General features: G+C 41.7%; 1 protein-coding gene and 1 long non-coding RNA gene across 2 annotated transcripts; both read left to right on the plus strand.

Moving 5' to 3' along the window:
- The first annotated feature begins 635 nt into the window (after nucleotides 1-635).
- On the plus strand, nucleotides 636-2,745 carry LOC146565414 (uncharacterized). The gene is made up of 2 exons (XR_014893996.1): nucleotides 636-839; nucleotides 1,504-2,745. It is a non-coding gene; the product is annotated as an uncharacterized LOC146565414 (long non-coding RNA).
- Nucleotides 2,746-4,560: 1,815 nt separating this feature from the next.
- On the plus strand, nucleotides 4,561-14,316 carry adssl (adenylosuccinate synthase, like). Its single transcript, XM_085288550.1, has 13 exons — nucleotides 4,561-4,860; nucleotides 5,338-5,440; nucleotides 5,938-6,006; nucleotides 9,588-9,638; nucleotides 9,714-9,780; nucleotides 9,904-10,011; nucleotides 10,443-10,524; nucleotides 11,160-11,286; nucleotides 11,390-11,544; nucleotides 11,960-12,084; nucleotides 12,224-12,321; nucleotides 13,256-13,405; nucleotides 13,518-14,316. The coding sequence occupies exons 1-13, from the start codon at nucleotides 4,627-4,629 to the stop codon at nucleotides 13,568-13,570; spliced, it is 1,422 nt and encodes a 473-aa protein (XP_085144676.1). The 5' UTR covers nucleotides 4,561-4,626; the 3' UTR covers nucleotides 13,571-14,316.
- The last annotated feature ends 827 nt before the right edge of the window (nucleotides 14,317-15,143 follow it).

Here is a 15,143-nt window from a genome sequence, read left to right on the forward strand (position 1 = left end):
ACTTTTAGTATCAGTGCTTTGTGTCACATGTCGTGCTGTTTTTCTCCAATGCATCAAAGTGCCCTCTTCCAATCTTTAATGCACTGCTTAATCAGCCTTTTACTGTCCTGTTGTTCAGCCTGGCTCTGTTGCTACACTCCACAGTATTTTGATTCCTCTTGCTATTGCTTCATACTTCTCAGCTACATTACTGCTTATTCCACTAAGTGTGCTTAGGTGTGTGTGTTTGTATGCATGTATGAGAAAAACAGTAAATGTACATTGCACCCCATCCTATTATTGTTACTACTGCTATTGTTAAAACAATCCTTTAAGATAGAGGCTCACAAGAGCTGAGCTTTTTCAAACTCAGAGAAAGCCCAGTTCTCTGAGGGTTTCGTTTTTTATTTTATTTCGCAGGCCATTTGAGGCAGTGAATACATATTTTGTGCAGGGCGACAAAAGAGATGTGCTTGACACTGGCCCTACCCTCCGTGCCACTCAGTATGGAATCAGGATGTTGGACAGAGGGGCCGGGCGCTGGGCCTGTTAAATATTGACTGCGAGTATAATAATTAACTTTGCACCAACTCCTGATCTCATAAACTGGCCGCTCTGCTTCGTTGCCATTTCTCTGCTGTCACTGCTGACATTTACGTCTTAAAAAACCAAACCATGCACTGTCAGTATCCACGAAGGTGTGACTTCACCTGTGTCGGTCCCGTGTGCTGAGTTTCTACTCGTCTTGGCTGTAACCCGCTTTCTGCTGCTCCCAGCGCTGGCTCTGTGTGTCACGACACCCTGCTGCTCAAACCTTTGGCCTCCTCTGCGAAATCCACTGCGCCCCGTTGAGCGAGAAGGTGAGTATGACTTATTTTTTGTTTGTTTTTTCAGTCACAATAACAAAACAAAACCAAGCAATGACCAGGCAAGACCCAGCTTCATCCTTCCTACGTTTATACCTTCAGAACATAACTAAATGTAGTGTAAGCACTGGATCGTTGTTTGGATCAGTGATCAGAAGAGACACGTGCTGTTTTCAAATGAATGCTAATGTGTCTGCTTGAAAGCAATTTAGTGCAGTCTGATTGATTCGTTCAAAACAATTAAAACAAACCAAGTACAAGAACAGCAGCTGGTCTAAGTGTAACTGCTGGTCTTTGAATTGCTTTATTGTTCTGTTTTTCTTTTCTTTTCTTTTTTCTGTGCAGTTTTACTACAAGGCAAAGTCTACACAGACATAACCCTGCAAGCTGAACAAGGCAGGGTGAAAAAGAAACTTACTTTTACTTACGTTTACTACAAGACCTAAAACCAACTTGATTAAAGTCAAACTGGGTAATCTGACGTTTGAGATTTATCCTCATAATTACTTAGTAAGAACTTGATAGTTATTAGAAGACTCATTTAGGCGCAAGCAGGAAATGCTAGGATAGCAGGTACACAGGTCAGACACACCCTTTTACTCACACATTGAAAGCCCTCATGTTGACAGCTGCCATAAAATCTGTGTTATCTCTACAGGCCTTGGCCCTTTGGACATGCTGTTGGAGCAGCGTGAGCAATGATGCCGTTTACTTCAGGTTATAAAAACTGGGAGGAGGAAATTGCCAGGTCAAAGTCACTTGCAAGAGGAGACTCCTCTCTTACTAAAGCAGCTGCCTCCGAGTCCAAATGCTGAGTCCACCTCTGGGCTCTCTTTTGGTGCTTCTCTCCTCTTCAATAAACTGGACCCTGATCCAAAGACAGGTTTGTTCATCAGCCTCGTGCTGTTTATCATCGGCGACGAGCCTTCTGGTGCTTGCTGGATGTAACAGCAACTCCATGTGGAAGCTGTGTCAGTTCCAGTGGAGGTGCTGTTACTTGCAGAGATCTACCAAAGACGACAAGAAGCCAGCACGCAATTGCTTTTATTTTCCATTCTGCTTTTTTTGTGAGTGTGGGTTACTGCATCTTTGAAAGATCGATATGTAGCTAAAGAGAGATGGGGCACAAGGTGATGACCTATGAATTGACAGCCAGTGATTTCCAGCCTCTGCCTGTCAGTTCTGTAGGCCACTGCCGCGTTCGTCCTGCTGAGCGTGTACAGGTACACAACGGTTTTATCTCCCACGTGCCTTCACTAATAAATAAACTGTGACTTTTTTGTGATTTTTTTTTTTTTTTTTAAAGATGGCATTGCTGAAGAAAAGCATATACGGTGAATAAAGCCTTATTGTGTTGCTCAGCGAGTCTCTCATTTTGCACTGATGGTCTATTCAAATAACCACCTGTAACCTCAAACAGTGAAATTGTAAATGACGAGCTCACCCTGAAAGTGCGCCAGCATATTGCACGAATATATTTATGATCTACTTATCATTACAGGACAATGATACTAACTGCAAAGAGGAAGTAAGCTCAGTGCAAAAGTGCTGATGTGACACTGGACCAGTGCAGAACCTGATGTGTCTGCATGCCTGTAAATTAAACTGGCAACAAGTAGTGCAGATAAATTTAACCCTACTAAAAAACCTGTCATAAATCAGTGATTTCCATATTGGAAATTATATAATGAATGTCTTCATAATATATAATGTGGCAGGGAGCTATATAATGTCCTCTTAATTAAAATACAACCTCCAGGCAAATGCATTATTATAACAATCATCCTTAAACAAAGGATGTTCACTTTTTGAATGCACCGTTTTAAATATGTTGCATGTTTGTGGAACTCTTAAATGTTGTATTGGATATTTTTAATAAATAAAACACAATGAATTCTTATCAGAGAGTTTGTGTGTTCATGACATTCAGCCATCTTCGACTGCTCCTCATAATACAGTGTGAGGCAGTGCAGGAGGAGTCTTGTTTGACTTTAACTGAGGTAAAAAGGTAAGCTACCATCAGCTCTGCCTGTTTTTATCAGGGGGTTATGATGCAGTGATGATCAGAGAAATTCCTGCTTAAAAGAAATGTTGTTGTCCCTGTGCTGCACAGTGTTGCACAGATAAGACAGATGTGGGAAGATTAATGATCTTTATTGTCGTTATGCAAGCATATTGCCAGCAAATTACAGTTATACTAACCTCACATGGTGCCTAACACTTCAGCAAGAGATAAATACTGACACGTATAAATTCCAACAAGCATATATTATAGTTTTTTCTTTTTAAATACTTCACTTACATCAATAAAATGAAAATGGCTACATCTGCAGTAGTAGAGTATTGGACTAACTGTGCAAAATGAATATATACATTTAAAATATATGGAAGTATTTAAACTTGTACTCCAGAAAATAAACTTCAGTGCACCCGTTTGTTTCTGTTGATAGTTGAACTGATATGTGCAGCAAGAAACTAACAGTGACATGAGCTGGAGTGCCTACTACCACAGTGTTGCAGACTATCCTGACAATCATGCACTCCCCAACAGAGCCATCCCCCAGCAGCAGGGCGCAAAAAGAAATCGACTCACGACCTACAAACTCTCCAGATTCTGAGCGAGCTTTTGTGAGACCTGCTGGAACTAGCTCAGTCCACACAGTCCCCACCCCACAACATAAGGATCCAAAGGGTCTGTGCCAAGCACCACAGCAAGGTGTGGGGGTCTTTACAATATTAGAGTCTGAATGTGGTGGTTGATCAGTGAACTCCTGCTCTTTTGGGGTGGCTTATATGAGGGGGGAATTGTGACACAGGCTAAAATGAATCCAGTGTGAATTTCGTGCTGTAAACTTCTGTATTACTCTCTGTTGTAGTAAAATACCTCTATATTAGTCTTTGGGAAGTCACAGCACAACGAGCCACTTTACAACATCCGCCATTTTGACTTAAGGAATGAAGCAAGCAGCGCACGTAATTTCCAATATTTTCTGACAGCAGTCACACTGAGCCAACACAATATGCTATCTCTTAAACATATGTGTAAGATTTTATTGTGGATAACGTCCAGCTATCCTTCCTGACATCAAACCAACGTTGGCGCGATTTTATTTATTTATTATTTCAACAATGTAAGTTTCCCTGTGGCAGATCAGACACATGCATGTACTGTCTTTATAGAACAAAAATAGGAACCTAGGTTTGCTGTATATTTTTAGATTTATTATTGCGTTTTTCTTCTTTTAAAAACACAGCTTCGTAGATACTGACAGTGCAACAACGTAAATAATTAATTTAGTCTTTCAGTGTTCTCAGATGACTTGCTCACTGGTGCCCTCTGCTGTGCCTCTGACTGAATTGCTCTCTATTGCAGTTTTAAAAGGGAACTTTAATTTATTACTCAAATTACCAACTGATGAGTTAAATACAATAAAAGTAAAGTAAAAAAAAAAAACAGAATACACTAAAAAGAAAATCACGAATGTTGAAAAAAAACCTTTGATAGCGGAAGTGGAGATCAGTGAGTGTGTTACTTTTAAATTAGACACCAAAAAAAAAACAATTTAACTGACCGACAAGGCGTTTATATAGCAGTTAGTCAGCATAAATTGACATGATAGATACTGATAATAATTATGTGTGAACACGTATGTTTTATTTTCAGGGGGAAGAAAAAGTAAAGCTAAAAGAGGATGTCCCGTAAAGCGGAAGTCGAGCACTTCCCGTAGACGAGAGAACGCGCCAATACGATTTTCCGGTTTGCGGGAAGAGGGGCAGCAGCATGGCATCCGAAAGCAGCATGGCTAACGTTAACGGTCGGGAGAGCACGTCCCTGAACGGGGAGCCGGTCGTTAAGCGACCGCGGGAGGGTGTCCCGCAGGAGCACCCACTCAGGACTCCGAAGGAGCCGCAGAACAAAGTGACCGTCGTGCTCGGAGCGCAGTGGGGAGACGAAGGAAAAGGCAAAGTAGTGGACTTACTCGCCATGGATGCGGATATTGTGTGCAGGTGCCAGGTACCAAGCTACGCTGTCGATCTTTTGTCACCTTTTACCCTTAAACACACCACTTCTTACACTTTTCTTGGGCTTGTTGTGAATATAACGCGGGGCTATGGAGAGCCTCGTCACCGTTTAGCTGCAGTTAAATATTCATGACCGACGTCAACAACCTTGGCTGACCTCCCCGGATGTAGAGCTGCTGTGGCGCTAACGAGCACTACTACCTAAGTACTGTCGTTTGTAATCTAATGTGGTGCTTCGAAATCCATACAGTTTTACAGAGTTAGACAAATGACCGTGAACATGACATTATATAATGGAATGACGCACCTACGAATAAAAGTGCTATTGTTTACTTTGTTAAAGCCACACAGCGCCTACAGGAACAGGAGCTTTTAACCCTTTGTTCACACTGAACATGTTTTACCACAACACAACATTGTATCGGTCTTATGCTGTGAGCAGGTTATGGATGTTATGTTGTGTTCACAGGGAGGAAACAATGCAGGTCACACCGTGGTTGTGGATTCTGTGGAGTACGACTTCCATCTGCTGCCCAGTGGGGTGCTCAACAAGAAGGCCATCTCATTCATTGGTAAGGGCGAGCCTTGAGTTTTGAAAGTCTTGCTGATGGTGAAGCGTGATGAAGATGCTATAACGCATTAATAATCACCTTTATCAGAGTGAACGTCATACGCAGACAGGCAGACAGTCTTATCAGTCCGTCTGTTTCACGCTGTTAAGGACATTACCCAGATCCTGTGTTATTAAGGCTCGTCTAGATAATAAAAAGACCTCCTAGTCAGTGCAGTTTTACAGCCACAGGAATTAAACCATGTACAGTGTGCTGTTGTGCTTCATTCCTCATCTCTTTATTGTATGTTTTGTTTGGATGTCATGCTTTTAATAGCTTTTGTTTCCAGTAGGCTTACTGTAAAAACAGGAAACTGGGAGAGGGGTGCACTGAGATGTCATCCAAACAAAAGCTGAGGGAAAACATGAGCAGTTTGTTTCCCACACTGGAACACTTGATGCTAAAGTGTATAAGATGAGTTATACGAGGCTTGTTAAAAGTTCAGTTTCACCTTACAGGTAACGGAGTGGTGATACACCTGCCGGGACTGTTTGAGGAGGCCGAAAAGAATCTGCGTAAAGGCAAAGGTACAGTGTCACAGCATAAAGGATCATTTCAGGGTAGATTTACCCCCCCCCCCCCCCCCCCCCCCCCCCCAAAAAAAAAAAAGATATTTGTATTATTAAAATAAAACTGGGACGTATTGTAAAATGGCATTATATAATATTTAAAAAATAAATAAATAAGAGTGAGACGAACCCTTATATATCTTTGTTTTTGGATTTATTTTGGATTTGAAACGGTGAGATGGTGTTGTGTAATATTAAAAACAACATTGTACTAATTAACTTGCTTATTTCACAACCAGCTATGTTAATTAGTAACATTTCTGGCTATAAAAACTGCTTCCCAGAGTGATTTTTTTATTTTTTTGTAACATTTGCCAGTTTTCAAAATTGCAGATACACAAGGAATGCCATCATTTGATAATAAGCTGATATCTGTGATGGTATGAGTATCTCTCCCTATTTAATGCTGAATAAGATCAGCATTAAATGAGATTTCTCAGGAAAGGCCTTGGATGTTGAAGCAAGATGCTGCAAAAGCACATGCTGCATGTATTCCAGCAGCATGGCTTTCGTATCAAGAGGCTGGGAGATAAAACTGGCCTTCCTAACAGATCTGAAAACATTTAGAGCTTATTGAAATTAGGAGGCTCCAAACTGGCTGACAGCGTTTTAGAAATAGTGCAGTGAACATGTGTGTTGAATGTCTTCTGACTGTATTGAAAGAGTGTTTGCACCACAACTACAGTGGGGCAAAAAAGTATTTAGTCAGCCACCGATTGTGGAAGTTCCCCCACCTAAAATGATGACAGAGGTCAGTAATTTGCACCAGAGGTACACTTCAACTGTGAGAGACAGAATGTGAAAAAAAAATCCATGAATCCACATGGTAGGATTTGTAAAGAATTTATTCGTAAATCAGGGTGGAAAATAAGTATTTGGTCAATAACAAAAATACAACTCAATACTTTGTAACATAACCTTTGTTGGCAATAACAGAGGTCAAACGTTTACTATAGGTCTTTACCAGGTTTGCACACACAGTAGCTGGTATTTTGGCCCATTCCTCCATGCAGATCTTCTCGAGAGCAGTGATGTTTTGGGGCTGTCGCCGAGCAACACGGACTTTCAACTCCCGCCACAGATTTTCTATGGGGTTGAGGTCTGGAGACTGGCTAGGCCACTCCAGGACTTTCAAATGCTTCTTACGGAGCCACTCCTTTGTTTCCCGGGCGGTGTGTTTTGGATCATTGTCATGTTGGAAGACCCAGCCTCGTTTCATCTTCAAAGTTCTCACTGATGGAAGGAGGTTTTGGCTCAAAATCTCACGATACATGGCCCCATTCATTCTGTCCTTAACACGGATCAGTCGTCCTGTCCCCTTGGCAGAAAAACAGCCCCATAGCATGATGTTTCCACCCCCATGCTTCACAGTAGGTATGGTGTTCTTGGGATGCAACTCACTATTCTTCTTCCTCCAAACACGACGAGTTGAGTTTATACCAAAAAGTTCTACTTTGGTTTCATCTGACCACATGACATTCTCCAAATCCTCTGCTGTATCATCCATGTGCTCTCTGGCAAACTTCAGACGGGCCTGGACATGCACTGGCTTCAGCAGCGGAACACGTCTGGCACTGTGGGATTTGATTCCCTGCCGTTGTAGTGTGTTACTGATGGTGACCTTTGTTACTTTGGTCCCAGCTCTCTGCAGGTCATTCACCAGGTCCCCCCGTGTGGTTCTGGGATCTTTGCTAACCGTTCTCATGATCATTTTGACCCCATGGGATGAGATCTTGCGTGGAGCCCCAGATCGAGGGAGATTATCAGTGGTCTTGTATGTCTTCCATTTTCTGATGATTGCTCCCACAGTTGATTTTTTCACACCAAGCTGCTTGCCTATTGTAGATTCACTCTTCCCAGTCTGGTGCAGGTCTACAATACTTTTCCTGGTGTCCTTCGAAAGCTCTTTGGTCTTGGCCATGGCGAAGTTTGGAGTCTGACTGTTTGAGGCTGTGGACAGGTGTCTTTTATACAGATGATGAGTTCAAATAGGTGCCATTCATACAGGTAACGAGTGGGGGACAGAAAAGCTTCTTACAGAAGACGTTACAGGTCTGTGAGAGCCAGAGATTTTCCTTGTTTGAGGTGACCAAATACTTATTTTCCACCCTGATTTACGAATAAATTCTTTACAAATCCTACCATGTGAATTCATGGATTTTTTTTTCACATTCTGTCTCTCACAGTTGAAGTGTACCTCTGGTGCAAATTACTGACCTCTGTCATCATTTTAAGTGGGGGAACTTGCACAATCGGTGGCTGACTAAATACTTTTTTGCCCCACTGTATAAAACAAGAGTAAAACAGTTTCTCGACTAACTCCAGCTCCAGCAAATAGTCTTTTCCTTTGCATCTCTATGATGATTAAACTGGATAAAACTGAACAATGTTTGGAACCGTAAATCTGTCATGACAGTCACAAATTTGGGTTTGTGTGCTATTACGATAAATACTCAGGTGTTCAAAAGGCTCAAGGAATGTGTGAAATCCTTCAAAACAGTTTGTCACACCAGACTGAGTCATTTTCACCCTTCCTTAATATTTGGAAATGCTCTAAGGCAAATGAGGAAGAACGGCTGTCCAAAATCCGGTCAAATTGTAAACAAGCATTGTTTCATTATATAAATCATCAGATATTTATTTTACAGGGACTGCAGTCTGCCCACTGCAGAGGAAGGGGAGAAGAGGTGTGCTGCAATATGAAGATGCATAAAAGTGCAGCAACATATATGCCAGTTCTTCTTTAGTTACACTGCAAGGAAGAACAAAAGAAATAAATAAATAAAAGAAAGAAAGAAATAGTGCAGTGGGTGTCCTCAGTTCACCAATACCCCTTTTCCACTAGTACCTTCTCAGCTCGACTCATTTTCCATTACAATTGAGTACCACTTAATGTGCGGGGAGTCGTTATAGCAACGTAACCGAGAGTCTCGTGATGTCATTTATATGTGACACGAATGCCACAACAAAGGAGCACGTGGAGGCGATGGTATACCTGCTGCTCAGTCTGTGGTTTTTTTTTCACGCTCTGTGATCACAGTGTTCTTCTGTGTAACCATTTCACTTGTCAGGTTTCAAAAATGACAGTTTTGATTTTCATTAAGGAGACACTCTCATGACTCTGATGCCACTTACTAGCCAGTTGGTGGCGTGCAGCCTGATGTCACAATTTCGGATTGTCTCAGATTGCTTGGAAACTCCGGCCAAGCAGGTACTAAAAAAGTACCTGGCACCTAATGGAAAACCCTGAAAACAGATCGGACCCGAGTAGGTTCGAGTGGAAAAGGCCTATAAAGTTTACTGAGTGTTAAACGAAGATGTGAGACAGTAAAGTGGTAACCATGCTCTTGTCTCGCCTCTCACTCTCAACATTTAACATCTCACTAGTTCAGTGGTTTTATGCTTTTCATGAAGCAAATGTTTATTAGTCTGTGTGTGTGTGTGTGTGCGCACGCATCAATAATAATGCAGAAGAAGAGAAAAAAGATGCTTCCTGCAGTAAAAACATTGCACCACGTGAATCGTTGTTTCCTGTGCAGGATTACAAGGATGGGAGGAAAGATTAAAGATTTCAGATCGCGCCCACATCGGTGAGTAAGAGTTTCTCCTCAAAGTTTTGAGTAACACACGTGTTCTTATTGACAGTCCCGTTTGTCCTCCTGTAGTGTTCAACTTCCATCAAGCTGTTGATGGAATCCAGGAGCAGCAGAGGCAGCAGCAAGAAGGGAAAAAGTAAATCAAATATTTTATGACTGTTAATAATAGCATGCAGTATAACAGCATTAAAGACTGGGGATGACTTTGTGTTTAGTGTGCACTTCCTAATAGACTTTGTTGTGTTTATTCGTGCTCCAGTTTAGGGACCACTAAGAAGGGCATCGGTCCTGCCTACTCCTCGAAAGCTGCCCGGAACGGTCTGCGAGTCTGTGACCTCGTCTCAGATTTCAAAGTTTTTGAGGAGAAGTAAGCGCTTTGTTTTTTCTCTACCTCATGTTGCACAGTCTTATCACCTCACCATAACGTGATAATGTGGCCGCCGACAGGAACGCTGTTTAAGTGATTTTGAATCATAGATTGGTCAGATGGCAAGTTTAGGCATACATTTTAAGGATTTTAAAAAAATGGAACATCTCACAGACAAAACATGAGGTGTTATAACACATTAGTCCAGTTATTGTCAGTTTATGCAATCTCCTACCAGCAGGTGGCAGCACCCATCTATGGAAAACAGCTGAAAAAGCTTTTATGGAAACCTTATGTAACGTAGTCGTTCTCTCCTGTGTGTCAGGTTAAAACTCTAATCAGTGGAAGCACAGCTGCATAAAGACAGGCTCCACATAAACATGCATTAACGTGTCTAACTAATAATCTGTCCTGCTCGTCATGGTTTGCAGGTTTCGCATGCTGGCGGAACATTTTCGCACCATGTACCCAAACCTTAATGTCGACATCGACAGCGAACTGCAACAGTTGAAGGTGAGATCTGCTTATCACATAGAGGTATTTCATGGTATTATATGGCTCAGGTGTTGGTGTTGGGCCTACATCACAAGAGGAAAAATCACAGGTGTAAAGGTTAATGATGGCTGAATTTCATTTAGCTGCCTGTGTTACTGGGAGTTCTTATATTCATTGTATTCATAGCAGGAAAAACACAGGTGATGTTAACAGGGGTAAGGCTAAGATAGTGGACCTATACCTGTAGTCTGACTATCTTAGCATGTACCGTGCCTGAGTCCCGTCCAGTTTGTTTGATTAGTGTGATAGCTGCATAACATCTTTGTGCATGGCTGTGAGCAGAGTAACCCCACTCCTCTGCTGTTTAAACCTTTTGTTGTGAGGGTCAACTTATTCAAAGAAAATCAGCTTACAGAGACCGTCTGACCCGACCTCTGTAAACTTTCATCTATCCACAGTTCAGTTTTTTGTTGTCATGCTGTGGCCAGTTTCGATCAGGGAGGGGATGTCAGGGTTTCAGCCATGTTTGCTGGACTTTCATGTATCTGAGAAAAATGATTTCTAATGACAGCACTATAAACGGATTATTTACTTAGTAGTATAGGTAAGTCTTATAGATTTTCATCAAGTGATATTTTTGTGTGTGTTCTCAGGAATACACAGAGAGACTGCGTCCTCTGGTAACTGACGGGGTGTACTTCATGCACAGAGCTCTTACTGGACCCAGTAAGAAAATCCTGGTGGAGGGAGCCAACGCTGCTCTCCTGGATATTGACTTTGGTGAGCATCTACAGGTTTTTAAATATTTGAGTTGAGATGATGGACGTGTTGTGTTTTGTTTGTTTTGTTGCTTCCTCACATTAACAGGTGTTTTTCTGTTCAGGCACGTATCCTTTCGTGACATCTTCTAACTGCACCGTTGGAGGCGTATGCACTGGACTCGGGGTGCCTCCGTCCTATGTTGGCCGAGTGTACGGCGTTGTCAAAGCTTACACCACCCGTGTGGGTGTTGGTGCGTTTCCAACAGAACAGGATAACGTGAGTAAAAAGACACAAATTGGGTTTTTTTGTGCTTTAAAAAAAATCCTAGTTACTTCCTGCAGTTTCTACTGTGTGTCCAATATGGACTGTAACATCATCAGTTGCTCAGCCTCTGTGGTCAGCTGCCAACCTGATGTTACAGACGCATGATTGTGGCCAAACTTACGTCAATTCAGATCCCCCAGATTACAGCAAATCCCCGGTACTGTAGAGAGCATGACAGTGGAGTGTGCATGCAGGTGTTACTAGAGATGAATATATGTTTATCTGACTTTCTGTACAAAGTAAAGTTATTAGAGCAAGCAGTATTGGTGTGATTGCCTCTTGAAATCAAGGAATATGCTTCCCATTTATTTATTGTTTTTTTTCCCCTCTTTAAACTGACTTTGTGTGTCTCTTTCTTGCTCCGCAGGAGACCGGGAATCTGTTACAGAGTAGAGGCAGAGAGTTCGGTGTGACCACGGGCAGAAGGCGGCGTTGTGGTTGGCTGGACCTGATTTTGGTCAGATATGCCCACATGGTCAATGGCTTCTCTGCGTAAGGAACATTCAAACGATTTCAGAATATTTCCCTCGCTGGCTGATGTAATTACTGGCATCGTTGCTATGTTTAGAAGCAAGTTTCACCATGTGCTCTTTGTGTTGTGATCAAAGCTGAACACAAATTCTTTCTGCAGAATTGCTCTGACGAAGCTGGACATTTTGGACACGCTGCCTGAGATTAAAGTGGCCGTGGCATATAAGGTTAATGGACAACCTCTGCCAAGTTTTCCAGGTAGGATGTTCCCAGGTTTTCTAGATCTGTAGAAAAATGGTATAAATGCAACGGTTCGAAAGAACAGTTTGAGCCCAGTTTAGAGCTTAAAGTCAGGATTTAGTGTTTCTGTGACTCAGTAACTTCTGAAACAAGTGTCACAACAATGTGAAAAGATGTGAGGATGTACACATTCTTCAGAATAGTGCTATCCTTATACATTTGAGTCTAACAGTTGATCGCGTGACATTTTGAAGTCTTTGATTGTTTATGGCTGGTCAGTTATCCAGACCCCTCCACCCAGACAATCACAAACACAACTGTGCTCCATAAAAGGAAGTTGAGATTGATTCCTGACTTCACACAGGATTTGAACAATGCTCTCTGAGGTGGCTGCTCTCTGCTTACATCCATCGTGCCTGTATCTCACATCTCGCTTGTTATTCACCTGATCTGCTGCTGTGGCCCTTAGCAGGCTACATTTGCACATTTCCTACTCAGACCACTTAAACAACAATATGCTGAAAAGTTATTATAGATTTTTCTTTTCTTCTTCTTTTTGTTAGAGATGCCTAGAAACATGTTGCCTACTCCAGCTTTATTGACAGAAATATAATTACTGAAAAGAATCTGGTTTCATGTGAATGGGGGGGGTGGGGTCTTTATTTCACATGGGTCAGCTTTTTTTTTTTTCCCAGCAGGAAGTGCAACATCCTGAGTTTGTCAAAATCTGTTCAGACGCAGCTTTATCGTCTTCATCTCTCTGTTTGTACTGCCAAATAGAAGAAGTTGAATCATGAAGTTAATGAATCAGAAGGGTCTCCTCTGTTTAAAATGGCACCAGAGCTGCACAAAAACAGCACGTTATCATTTCTTTTTGCTCAGTGGGTTTTTGTGGGCCGGTGCGCTGGATTTCCCAGGACCGATTTTTCTCTGAACGATGCTTCTTTTGCAGCAAACATGGACGTTTTGACACAAGTGAAAGTGGAATACGAAACGTTGCCCGGCTGGTGCTGCAGCACGGAGACGGCTCGGAGTTTCGAGGAGCTTCCGGTGCAGGCTCAAAATTATATTCGGTTCATCGAGGACTTCCTGCAAGTGCCAGGTTTGTAAAGAGATACTTTAGTTTAATGGGGATGGAAACTGCAGCCATCGTTTTTGTTCGCTTTGCCAAAACCTGCCAATCGAATTTTGGTCCCTGCGTCTTCTCATTTCAGTGAAGTGGGTCGGAGTCGGCAAGTCCAGGGAGAGCATCATCAAACTGTTTTGATCTCTCCGTCTTCTGCTTCCCCCGCCTCCCCCCTGCAGTCCTCGACACCAGCTCAGATGATACCTTGAGGTTTTCATAGGTTTACCAGAAGAGTTTAAAATGCACACTCTACCCGGTAGGAATACTTTACCAGCAAAGGTACCTGTGAAGCCTTTCAGTTGCTGCTTGTCCAACACATCCACGGTAATTCTTCAGATATAATTTATGCATTCCACCGATTCTACGTATTAATGAGGGTCTTGATTTTTAAAAAGCTTGTACAAAAAAGTCAATTATTCTTGAAGCCATTCCTCAGTATATTTTTAACATTGGAGGCTAATTTAGCTCATTTGACATCTGTTCACCATGCAGTTATTTTTTTACCTGTAGAGCCACTGATGAACAGGTGTGGAAGCCGTTTGTATTTAAAAGGTTATTTTCCGACTTTGTTATTAGAGGGTGAGCCATGTTGTGGTTGTGAACTTTTCTATTGAGCAATTTTAGATCACTTTACAAGACCAGACATGAATCAATCTCATTAAGTTTGTAACATGCGCTCTATGGGGATTGTTGGAATGGACGTATTGCTTTGAAACAATTGTTAATAAAAGAAAAAAAAAGCATAAATTGACACTAAGCAACTTTAGTTGAAGACATTTTCACATCCACACACAGATTTGCTACGTTAGTTGATCATTTTATGTATTTGGTCCATCTTGTATGATGCTTACTCAACTTGCTATTAAATAAAAGTCAACAAAAGGAAACCCTGATATTTAGAGAGTCTTCTTCTTTCCTAATGCAGTGAATTGTTTTCTGGAAGCATGTTTTATTCCAAAAAACCTGCTCTGGACAGATCTCAGTATTCCTGATGGTTTTAGCAGACTGAGAGACGAAAGGAGGCTCAGTCTATCAGCAGCTTCATGCATTTTTCAGTCCGCTGTCACCCTGAAGTATTTTTTCTCTCAATCTTTCTTGGTTTGCACCCTCTTTAAGTTGACTTCCTCTAGACTTTAAAAGCTTTTCAGAACGTGGAGGTATTAGATTAGAGTATAAAGTGGATTCTTTTGCCAATCGATAAGAGGTGTAACTGTACTGGGGCTTCCCAGATATTCAGACTTTCTAATGGGTTAAAGGCCCTGAACAGGCACACAGGTGTTCTCTGCTGCTCATTGGACATCTCAGGATGATGATGGGGTGTTTGTTGGTGGGAAATTAAATGATTAAAGTGTGTAAACTTAATATCTTGTATCAAAACTAGTAAGACGGATGGGGAGATGCAACAACCCACAATTGATTTTGCCATTAAGAGCAGCTTAACTTTAAATACTGAATCACCAGGTTTCTGATGTTTGTGTTTATTTATTTTTTTCAAGTCTTGTTGTTGTTGTAACTTTAAACTTTACAATTACAAAATATTTCCTTTTTTGGTTGGGTTTACTGCTGAACCATCGGGCCGTGCCCCGCCCAACCCTAAAGGTGCCTCCACATAATAAGTGAAATTTCTTGTTGAAAACACTGGACATTGAAGGCTCTGGTTGCCTACATAATCCTCTAACCAATGAACTACCAGGTCATATGTCAGTGGGATTCT

This window comes from Mchenga conophoros, linkage group LG10, assembly GCF_057382185.1.
Source record: "Mchenga conophoros isolate Kocher_MC1m ecotype Shallow Benthic linkage group LG10, M_conophoros_male_GT1.1, whole genome shotgun sequence".
NCBI classification, from domain to species: domain Eukaryota; kingdom Metazoa; phylum Chordata; class Actinopteri; order Cichliformes; family Cichlidae; genus Mchenga; species Mchenga conophoros.

Bases quoted from the DNA above. Each gene is read 5' to 3' on its own strand.
- adssl (XM_085288550.1), top strand. From the start codon at position 4,627: ATGGCATCCGAAAGCAGCATGGCTAACGTTAACGGTCGGGAGAGCACG. The intron at 4,861-5,337 runs GTACCAAGCTAC...TTGTGTTCACAG, and splicing joins ATATTGTGTGCAGGTGCCAG to GGAGGAAACAATGCAGGTCA. The intron at 6,007-9,587 runs GTACAGTGTCAC...TTTCCTGTGCAG, and splicing joins GAATCTGCGTAAAGGCAAAG to GATTACAAGGATGGGAGGAA.